This window comes from Pararge aegeria, chromosome Z (assembly GCF_905163445.1).
Source record: "Pararge aegeria chromosome Z, ilParAegt1.1, whole genome shotgun sequence".
NCBI lineage: Eukaryota > Metazoa > Arthropoda > Insecta > Lepidoptera > Nymphalidae > Pararge > Pararge aegeria.
The window spans coordinates 1,091,405-1,103,395 of record NC_053208.1 but is presented as its reverse complement, the minus strand read 5'-3'; the positions used below and the strand labels follow the sequence as shown (position 1 = coordinate 1,103,395).

Below are 11,991 nucleotides of genomic sequence, written 5' to 3'. Positions count from 1 at the left end.
ATGCCGATTCGAACACCGCAATGAACGAATGGAAATATTTCATTATATTAGGTAAATTTTACATTTTTTGCATCGCTAACTCTATTATAACTTTTGACTACTTCTACTACTTTAACTTTGACCTGTCAAAGTCAAAGTCAAAGTCAAATATATCTTTATTCAAATAGGCAAATAGATGGCACTTTTGATGCGTTATTATATACAAAATGTGTACATAGCAGTGAGTAGTGATGGCGATAACTACAATCGTAAACTTAAAACTAAAGCTACGAGGGTTCCAATCGCGCCCTGGTCTAAGAAGAAGCCCACAACAAACTTAGCCGGGTGTTCTTTTTGTTATCACCATCTCACATTGTCATTAGAAAATATTTAAGAAGCAACCTGGTTAGAGCAATTGTTTACACCCAAGCTTTTTTATCGTTTACGTAATCCTTTATACTATAATAGGACTTTTCTATAAGCTTTCGCTTAATACAAACTTTGAACTTCTTTAGTGACATCCCCAAGATATCAACCGGTAATTTATTGTAAAATTGTATACAATTTCCTTTAAATGAATTGCTTATTTTGTGTAGTCTAGTGTACTGCACTGCAAGTTTATTTTTGCTTCTAACGTTCAAATTATTGCAGTCACATTTTCTTTTTAATTTTGATATATTTTTGTGAACATACATTAAATTTTCAAATATGTATTGGCTATAGAGTGTCATTATTTTAACATCTTTAAATTTATCTTTCAATTACTCTCTCGGACCCATTTTATAGATCGCACGAACAGCCTTCTTCTGCAGCACGAAAATAGTGCCAATATCAGCAGCATTACCCCATAGTAAAATTCCATATGACATAATGCTGTGAAAGTAACTAAAATAGACTAGCCTAGCAGTTTCTATGTCTGTCAGGTGGCGTATCTTCTTTACTGCATTGGCAGCAGAACTAAGCCTGTTCGATAAATTATTTACTGTATACGAGACGTACTAATCTTGCATAAAATACACTTGAGATCTGTATTCGAAGCGTACTAAATTCTCATAAAAGACACTTGTGACCTGTACACGGCACATACTAAACTTGCATAAAATACACTTGCAACCTGTATACAAGACGTACTAAACGTACTAAAAGACACTTGTGACCGGTATGCGAAAAGTACTAAACTTGCAAAAAAAACACTTGCGACCTTTATGCAAAAATTATTAAAGTTGTATAAAGTACACTTGCTTCCTACATACGAGACGTACTTAACTCTCATAAGTCTCATAAGTTGTATAAGGGACGTACTTAACTTGCATAAAAGACACTTGCTTTATCTATACAAGATGTACTAAACTTGCATAAAAGACACTTGCCACCTGTATGCGAAAAGTACTAAACTTACATAAACGACACTTGCGAGCTGTATACGGGACGCACTAAACTTGCATAAACAACACTTGCTTTCTCTATACGAGCCGTACTAAACTTGCATAAAAGACACTTGTGACCTGTATACGTAACGTACTAATGCGATATTGCGAGCTGTATACGGGACATACTAAACTAGCATAAAAGACACTTGTGACCTGTATGCGAAAAGTATTAAACTTGCATAAACGACACTTGCTTCCTATATACGAGACGAACTTAACTCTCATAAGTCTCATAAGTTGCGAACTGTATACGGGACGTACTAAACTTGCATAAAAGACACTTGCGACCTGTTTACAAAAAGCACTAAACTTGCATAAACGACATTTGCTTCCTCTATACGAGATGTATTTAACTCTCATGAAAGCCACTTGCGAGATGTATACCGGACGTACTAAACGTGCATAAAATACACTTGCGACTTTTATTTTCTCTACTATAATATGCATGTTTCATGATTATAAAACTTATTCTAGAATCAATCTATCTATTGCTGAAAACTGCATTAAAATCCGTTGCATACTTAGTTTAAAAGATCTAAGTTCAAACATTGATTTTTCTTATAATATGTAACTAACACTTGAGACCTGTTTACAAAAAGTGCTAAACTTGCATACACGACATTTGCTTTCTCAATACCAGACGCATTTAACTCTCATAAAAGACACTTGCGAGCTGTATACGGGACGTACTAAACTTGCACAAACGACACTTGCTTTCTCTATACGAGACGTACTAAACTTGCATAAAATGCACTTGCGACCTGAATACGAGACGAACTAAACTTGCAAAAACGACACTTGCTTTAACTATACAAGATGTACTTAACTCCAATAAAATACACATGCGAAGTTGCGAGCTGTATACGGGACTTACAAAACTTGCATAAAAGACACTTGCGTCCTGTATGCGAAAAGAACTAAACTTGCATTAACGACACTTGCGAGCTGTATACAAGCCGTACTAAACTTGCATAAAATGCAGTTACGGCCTGTATACGAGAAGTACTAAACTTGCAAAAAAGACACTTGCGACCTGTTTACAAAAAGCACTAAACTTGCATAAACGACATTTGCTTCCTCTATACGAGATGTATTTAACTCTCATGAAAGCCACTTGCGAGATGTATACCGGACGTACTAAACTTGCATAAAATACACTTGCGAATTTTATTTTCTCTACTATAATATGCATGTTTCATGATTATAAAACTTATTCTAGAATCAATCTATCTATTGCTGAAAACTGCATTAAAATCCGTTGCATACTTAGTTTAAAAGATCTAAGTTCAAACAGTGATTTTTCTTATAATATGTAAAGAAGGAACAATTAATATAACTCGCTTGTCTATATATTACAAATGTATTTTTTCGTAAATTCTAGGTTTCAGCATACCACTGGGCCTCGGCAGGGAGCCATTTAAACCAAGCGACGGATCATTGCCTTTTTTAGTAAGTTAGTTTTATAAATTTGTTAAAGACTACTTCGTTGGTTCTAGTGCTTATCATAATCGACTACTGATCGCGAAGGTTCTGGATTAAATTTATAAGGTTGTTTTAAAAATTGTTTAGATTTTGGGTTTGGGAAAATGTGATGCTCCATCTTTTTCCTATATATTTTTAGTCCCCGATTATATCGACTCACATAGGTTACCATTTATTTGTCCACCTGCCACAAAAAGCACCCTCCGATTTACGAAAGTTTACGAACCGATTGACAACGAACTTGCTATTGATATGAATTTAGAAGTGATAATTGCTAGCGAAGAGTGATAATTAAAAAAAGATTTTAAATAAGAATTTGGTAAAATGTTTTGGAGATATTAAGAAAGTTGTTTTAAACCATCAGCGGCTTTCCCAATAATCATCATTTAGGTGAGATTGCAGTCACACGTGCAGGGGAATTAAAAAATCATCTCTGTAATGGAACACGCGCGTGGTCAGGTGTACTTCAGCTCCCGGTACCGCGGGCTGTGTGTCGGCACGCTCGTGTCTCGCACGGCGGTCATCACGGCCGCCGTGTGCATCACCGACGCGACCCATCGCGCCCCCGACACCCGTCCGATCAACGTGGTCACCGGCGCCACCTACAGACACCCGCGTCGCGGCATACGCGTCCAGGTCAACAAGATCCTTATACCCAAACGTGAGTTACTGGAGTGAAGCAGTGATAACCTAGAGGTTAGTGCTTCGACTTCCCTTTCAGGGAAACCCGAGGCTTAAGGCCCCGGGACGCTCTTCTAATTCGCGGTTATAGGCCTATCATAGGCACTTATGAAGCGTTCATACTTTAATGTTGACATCATTGTTAGGTGTTAACTACGTTCGCCAACTGACACCTAAAGCTATGAGGGTCAAAACGGGCCCTGGTCTAAGAAGAGCCCACGGCAAACTAAGCCGGCTTTAATTTAAGCAATTTAAATATCACTTGATTTTACGGTAAAAGAAAGCATCGTGAGGAAACCTACATGCCTCAGATTTCTCCTTAACGTTCTCAAGGGTGCGTGCAGTCTACCAATCTGCAGTTTACCAGCGTGGTGGACTACAGCTTAAACCCGTATCATTCCAAGAGGAGTACCATGCCCTGTAGTTGGCCGGTAATGAGAAATGGGTAATGTTGAGTTACTGCATCTAAAATTTGACACCTTGTTAAAGGGAGTTTTTTTAGTAATAACTAGAAAATAATCTCCTGTAAACAGGACAACATTTCGCAGGGTATTTTCACTTCCTACAACGTGCCATCCTGTGTCCATCAATTACATCTGTAATTGCACCGGCAACAACGCTCTTCAGACCGGAAAACACCAATGTTGATTTTACGCATAAATAAAAATCGCGATAATACCTATATCCCCGGATGAACTCAACAAAAAACCTCTAAAAGTGCGCTCCGCTTTGAGCGTGCTCTGAAACTTCACGATCTTGTTCCTCTGGAGGAACAAGGTCTACTGTTCTATGACAGAATTGTGCCACCATTCGACAAACCACCGCGTTTAAGGCGAAGGAATGCTTTAGGTATGTGGTATATATAATATATAGTCAACAACGTTTTTCATCCACGTTTCTGATATGAACGGCTAAGTTTTGAAACGCTCTTCTGCTCGATCTATGGTTTCTGCGACATCCAGCTTGAGTACCTTCAAGGTGAAATGAGTAAACATTCTCTACATCGCGCTCCAACCTAACCCTCTCCTAAATCTTTGCGTCCTAGATAATAGACTGCAAGCACAAGTCTAACTCCATAGTCTAACTTCATAGTGCTTTTAGTAATTCCAATATTAGTTCATTACAGCTATATATACCGTGTGGTGACGGCAGTTCAGAATTGAGGTGGTGACAGTTGTCACCACCCCACTTCCCGCGGGTGTCGTACGAGGCGACTAAGGGAATACAACGGGGAGCGGGCAGCAGCGTCCTCTGTGCTACTACTACGCCGGCCCAGCGTGGTGATTATGGGCAAATCCTCCCACTGGGAGAGCCTATTACAGTCCTTCAAAGTCCAGCAGTGAACTGGACTGGACTGTTAGAAGTGAGAAATTTCGTATGTTTGTTTATCCTTCAGTATGCAGTTTTATTTTTTATTTTAATAACTATCTGATGCCTCCGTTCGTTGAGCGCGTTCCTTACGTTTTGATTCGATTGTTATTCTGGGATAAAAAGTAGCTTATGTTACTCCGTTTTATCTGCTAACACTTTGCCAAAAATCTTCTCGATTGGTCGCTTAGTTAAGGCTTAAAGTTAGAACAAACAAACAAACGCACTTCCTGTTAATCTACACTAATATTATAAATGAGTAGTTTATAATATGGATTAACGGGCAAAAGATGGTCCACCTGCCAAGCTGCTGCCTGCAATGCCAAGTGGAAAGCCATCGCACATAAACAGAACAACTCTTGGCAGGGCGCGCAAACAAGGAACACTACCTGTGCCTATGTATAGAGCTGCGTTATTAAACTTTTCATTATTTGTACGTTGAGCAAATAACGGTTTTAGTGGAAAGGTACTTAGTACCTACCTTATAAGTTATAACTTACCTTACCTTAGTTAACGATGTTTGCTGTGTGGTATGGTACTATACCACCTCGCATTAGTTGCACGGTCAGAACAACAACTCTTGATGATGATGATGTTGACAGATAATATTGGAATAACTAATAGTTCGTATTACAGCTTCACAACTTACAGCGAAAAAATGGCGCTAAGAAACAAAGCGACAGCAGCCTATTCAGTGCAAGTTAGGTTTCGTTCAGTTACAGATAGCGTGAAAATCTATTAGCTTTAAACGTCGTGTGATCTAGGGCTATAAACCTCTCCATTTGCGGACCTGGGCGTAGATTGAATAATAACAATGTACGTGTCAATGTCAAGGCTACATGTAAATCAGGGGCTTACCTACTAACATCGCATAAAGATGTATCTATTATTTTATTGTCGACGTTTTTATATCAGAATTCCATTTCACGTAGCCTTGTGGAAACCAAGTTCAAGCGGGACGCACGAATGACTTTTCGGAGTTATATGCGTTAGGAAAACATCGGAAACCTGCATGCCTGAGAGTTCTCAACGGCGCGGTGTGAAGTCTGCCAATCCGCACTAGGCCAGCGTGGTAGACTACGGCCCACACCCTTGTCATTCTGCATCGAGACCCGTGCCCTGTAAGGTTGATGATCATCAAGACACGCGAAGCGTGTCAGCCAAGTTCCAGCCAAGAATAAGGAACTGGCGAGCTACCTTCAATCGCAATTCTTTCAAACGCTTATATTACGAACGATTTAGAGCCACTTTTGCCCTTATAATAATATTTATTTACCCAATATGTGCATTTTAAGTAATTAAAAATATCACTTGCTTTTATGGTGAAGGAAAACATCGTGAGGAAACCTGCATGCCTGAGAGTTCTACATAATGTTCATTTGAGAACATTATGTAGCGATCAATCCGCACTGGGCCACCGTGGTGGAAAACGGCCTTAACCCCTTCTCACTGTGGGAGGAGACCCGTGCCCAGTAGTGGGCCGGTAATGGGTCGATATGATGATACATTTTTTATTATATCCTTTTTATTTTTTAAATGTTTTTATATTGGTAGGTACATATTTATTTATTTCGTTTTGAGTATTATTGTGTATATATCATATATATATGTTTTAAGTAATGAAATATTTTTCTACTAGTGTTTTTAATAGCTGGACGAAATCGCTATGAAGGTTTTGCTTACTTTAAGTAGGATTCTTAAGTCTGCCGCTAAGCAGAAATTGCAATGCTGTGATGCGTCTGAAGAGCTTGGTTGCCGGTGTAATTACATACACATGAGGCCATCAGGTTACCATCAGCTTGGTCAGTCAATTATAACAATAAAAAAATAATATATCAATGACTTTTTCAGTAAGTAACGCAACAGGCGAGAGGGCGTACATGATACAAAAGTCACCGGCCATCTTGCTGCTAGCTAGGAAGGTTCCAGACGTTCTAGCGGAGATACCCCAGAGACCCATAGAGGTCGACTACAAAGGGGAGGAGGTACTGTCTCTACACGAGGAGTGCTTGATGGCAGGATGGCATTTCTTTTACAAAGGGGTAAGTTCAAAACGGATTGTGACTCACAAGTACCAAATGAGTTTTTTTGTATGCGTTTGGGTGGCACCCTGGATGTTTTAGATTCACATATCAGCCCGACAGATGGCGCTGGGGTCCTTGAGTATTATATAAACTTTAATTCAAATTCAAATTCAAAATTTATTTATTCATGTAGGCCTATCACAGGCACTTATGAAGCGTTCATACATATTTGTTTACATAATTGTAAGGGGATGGTGATAACATCGTTCGCCAACTTAAATCTAAAGCTACGAAGGTTCCAAACGCGCCCTGGTCTAAGAAGAGCCCACAATAAACTTAGCGGGGTAAAAAATTTTTTTTGTTAGCACCATCTCACAGTAAATTTATATTCAGCTATGAAGCTAGAGCAATTCACACCCAAGCTATTTTATCGTTTAAGTAATCCTTACGTTTTATATCAACTTTGAACTTATTGAGAGACATCTCAAAGATTTCATTTGGTAATTTGTTATAAAATAATATACAATTGCCCTTGAATGAATTTGCAATTTTGTGTAGCCTAGTAAACTGCACAACGAGTTTATTTTTGCTTCTAATATTTATATTGTTACAGTCCATTTTCTTTTTAAATTTTGTTATATTTTTATGGACATATAATGTACTGACCATGCACCGTCATTATTTTAACTTCTTTAAATTTATCTTTATTTTTATACCAATTCCAGGACAAATTCCACGTACTATATTTTTATATAACGAAATTTATGTTTCTAGGTACGAGTATATTATAGAAATTTTAATTTATTATACAAATTCTAGGACAAAATCTACCCTGTCCACAAGTTTCTGCTGCAGCGCAACATCCGGGTACAGTACCTCATAATAGTGAAGAAAAGCCTGTGGTGCAACACCATCTCGCTCAAGTTCCAGAAGGCAATGAGCAACCTCGGCTACAATGGACAATTTGACAGTGCAGTCTCTCTATGTGTTAGAGATGTAAGTTTAAATTCACCTTTATCACTTCCACAAAGCTGTAAGAGGTGCCACGAACGCTCGTTTTCACAAACGAGGGACAATGCTATGTCCAAGGAAGTAACGCTTTAACGAGATATAGATTTTCACTAGGAAACTCATATTACCTAACTTGTCCATGGTTCTTGCCCACAAGGTGTGATATTTTGTGGTTTTAGTATCATTCGTTTATCGTATGGATTTAAAAAAATAGAGTTTATGTTTTTGTCATCTGTCAAGTGTAATTTTCCGAGTCCCCTTAACTTAACGATCTGCAGAACCGGTGTCGTAACTTAAGACGGCGCCTAACATCGTTAGACATCACATAAGAGTTCCTTAAAGGTTTTTTTGCTCTAGTAATTATCTAAATCATTGGGTCAGAATTAGGCGATTCCTAGGTTTTTTAGAAAACCGGCATAAAGCGAACAACATTCTGACCAGCTAGCACCTCTTGTGACGTGTCGGAGCCTAACATGAAGGACGTAGTGTGCCTTCAGAGGATTTCCGGATTAAATCCTCTATTGCATGTGATTGAGGCCTTGTCACTTGATATGGTTTGCGTGTTCTTGATATAGTTTATCATGCATTCATTACATATTTTATAAATACGACAGTAATGAAATGTTTAAAAATTAATTATGCAGCCCTGTTTTGATAGGTTACAACAAAGAATTTTGTATGAATACGTACAATGAGCTTACAGTATCAATAATTACATAACTATTATATCAATGATACATATATAGTATTCGTTCATGTTAGATACTTTTATTGCAAACCTTTATGGCGTTCTACACAATCTTCCAAGTCTAAATGTATAAAAGAAAAATACACTGACTCGCTAACTCACTCAATGACTATTCACGAAATAAACTAAACTATGAAGCTTACAAATTTGGAACTTGAAAGGTGTTTTTTATTCCTAGAAAGTAGGTGTCAGCTTTTTAACATAATATACACATATATTTCTTTTTTGCAGCCCAGTCGAGAAGCTCAACCGTGTCATGTAAGTTTTTTTTTTAATAGTTAAATATAGGTACTACGATAAATAGCGGTCCCACGCGACTTCGTCCGCGTGTGAGTTAACCTTAAAAAATTGTCATAATATGTTTTCGCGGACTGTTTTAGGAAATTATTCCGTCGTCCTTACTACAGACTTCCGTGGTTCTGGCGTAACGTTTACCGTTCACGCATTGCACGCATCGGAATCTCCCAAAAAGGACATTTTTGCATTTTTGCAACTTTTCTAATTGAGCCTTAAGTCGAAAGCCGATGCTATATAGCCGATATTACCAACACAAAAAAAAATCTATTCGAAACAGCAGTTACTGAGAATAGCGCGTTAAACCAAATTCAAAAAAATATCTTTATAATATAGCGTACCCGTGCCCACTTCATTGGGCACTCTTCATTCCACTACATATGTGTGTATAATCGCATGCTAATTCGGCTATATTACCAGGCTACAAATTATTATGATTGAATAAATAATGTAATTTTTTATTGTGGGTATGGATTTAATGCATCTGTTAAATTGTTTTGGTGGCTTCAGCCCTAGCCACCCTACGGACAAAGACGTACTGCCAAGCGACTTAGCGTTCCGGTACGACGCCACATTGTTATCTATTATGGGTATTGGTTTAATGCAACTGACATACCCTTACAGTCATTATAAGGGCTAGTTTTGTTACTGCGGCATTTTAATGCAATTGATTGGTTTAGTTGGAAACTTTATTTTTTTTATTTCTACCAAAATATAATATATATCTACTATGGTATTACTGGTAATACTATTACCAAAGATTGTATCACTATCTTTATGTATTGCTGGTAACTTTTGTTGAAGAACAAATAAATATGTTTTCTTATTACCGTCTTTGATGTAAAAAAATATTATAATATAAAAAAATAATCGATTATTTCGTTTCTTGTATTGTAAATGATACATGTTGTGAAGACCTCCTAGTAAGCAACAAAATACCTGGCCTTACTCTTCCATAGCAAAAACAAGATAAAATAAAAATAAAAATCGATAGAGTAGTGTGTCTTGTGGTGTGTATGGTGTTATTATGTTTGTGTGTGTACGCGCGTGTGTGTGTTTGTGTGTGAGTGAGTGTGTACATGTTATTAAGTGCGTCTATATCCATTACATTTTAAATAGATAGATAGATTCTTCTATTCCCACTGAGTCGACTAGTAGGTACCTATCAAACTTTGTTGTTTTATGCATTTTCAAAATAGAGTTTAAGATGTACAATTTCCTGACAGTTAATATGCCCACTGTCCAGGGTATGTACGGAGCGCCGCTGATATGCCGGGGCAAGGCGGTCGCGATGCTGATGTCCCCGGACGCGCAGTGGTCAAACTGCACCGGACACTCCAACCTGGTGCAGGTCTTCAGTTCCAGCCACATACGCACTTTTATGCAGTGCGTTAGCAGGTACCTACAACATTCCATTCAAAATTCTTAAAAATCGTTGGACTCAACGGCGGATCTAGGGGGGGGTGGGGTCATGACCCCCCCTGAGATGGTTCCAAGACATAATGCCAAGACCACTAATTGAACATAATTTGATTTTATTTATATATTTATTTATTTATTCATTTATAATATTTTTTTTTTTATTCATTATTATAATATTATAATTAAATTAATATTAAACGTAACGTCTAGCTAGACCTAACCTCAATCGGAATCGGAAGGACTAAACTTCAACATATCAATTCATTCAACATGTATATATAACATTTAACAGTTCTAAGTTAAGAAACTTAAATCTCTTTTTACCTTTAATGTGTTTATAAGTGTACCTTTATAAGTACTCTTAAAACTTATTGCTGCAAATTGACTTATTACAAGAAATGGAAAGTAATCACTTTTTCATTATTCCAGTGCGTCTGTTTAAACTTAAATGTTATTTTTGTTAGTTCTCTAAATTATTTAATTTCTTATTGTTTGGAAATTGAACTTATACGAGTATACTAAACCCACTTTAAAATTATGTTGTTGTTTTGTTAATATTTTATGCTACGAGTATATACCGTTTATACTAAGTTATAAATTCTTAGTTTATGCACTACACACTTGTTGAACCCACGTCTTCACTCTTGCGGAGTTTTGCGTCATACATACCTCTACATACCTCTAGCTGTTATGGCAAATCATTCACCACGGTTATGGAATATAGGCTGCCTCAATCCGTGAGTGATAATTCTTCTCTGGATGTCTTCAAGAGACGATGCCATTATGTACGTGTATATGTACAAGTTATTTAGGTTAAGTTTTTTAAGTGTACAATAAAGGATAAAAAAATTTAAGTACAGTACTGTAGTAATGTACCTAACATTAATAAAATACCTACTTTTTACTTCTATCTATTGGCATCAAAATTAAATTATAAGTTCTCGACTTGACCACGACTATGTGACCCCCTCCTGGCGCCAAAGCTGGATCCGCCCTTGGTTGGACTAGTTTCGCTTACCTATCTCTCATCCGCTAGGTGACTACGTAAGTCTTTAGAAATACATCAAATATTTTACTAAGCCCCGACGCAAAAATGACGGGGTGTTATAAGTTGGACCTGTCTGTATGTCTGTGGCATCATATTTAATTTTTATGTTCGAAAGGTGAATTAGACGAGTGTTCTCAGCTATGGTTGATTAAAAGTCCAAGATGGCCGCCGCCACAATATTGCGGATTACTTAGGTATATATTTTTTCACAACTCCCTCAGTGTGTGTGGTATCAAATTAAAGGGCACGTCTAGTAGGAAAAAACATAGTATAGATTTAACATTTCTTTTCAGTTTGTTCGAGCCCGAATTCGATACCAACTGGGAGGTTCTGAAGAAAAACCTGGAGAATGGGAACGACGACCATCAGTTCGACTACTTACCGGATTTGTACGACAGGATGTTGTACGGCGAGAGCAGCTCCGAAGAAGTGTAGCGCAGTCATTGATGTCAATATAGCTATTTATGCAACTGTGTTGAAGCTTTTTTAAAGTTTTACTTCTTT

At 37.5% G+C, this 11,991-nt stretch overlaps 1 protein-coding gene across 1 annotated transcript; it reads left to right on the top strand.

Annotated features, from left to right (window-relative positions):
* On the top strand, window positions 1–11,991 carry LOC120636379. Its single transcript, XM_039907834.1, has 8 exons — window positions 1–51; window positions 2,791–2,858; window positions 3,351–3,552; window positions 6,792–6,982; window positions 7,784–7,960; window positions 8,955–8,981; window positions 10,264–10,415; window positions 11,781–11,991. The coding sequence occupies exons 1-8, from the start codon at window positions 21–23 to the stop codon at window positions 11,920–11,922; spliced, it is 990 nt and encodes a 329-aa protein (XP_039763768.1). The 5' UTR covers window positions 1–20; the 3' UTR covers window positions 11,923–11,991.

Bases quoted from the DNA above. Each gene is read 5' to 3' on its own strand.
- LOC120636379 (XM_039907834.1), top strand. From the start codon at position 21: ATGAACGAATGGAAATATTTCATTATATTAG. The intron at 52-2,790 runs GTAAATTTTACA...CGTAAATTCTAG, and splicing joins GAAATATTTCATTATATTAG to GTTTCAGCATACCACTGGGC. The intron at 8,982-10,263 runs GTAAGTTTTTTT...CCCACTGTCCAG, and splicing joins GAGAAGCTCAACCGTGTCAT to GGTATGTACGGAGCGCCGCT.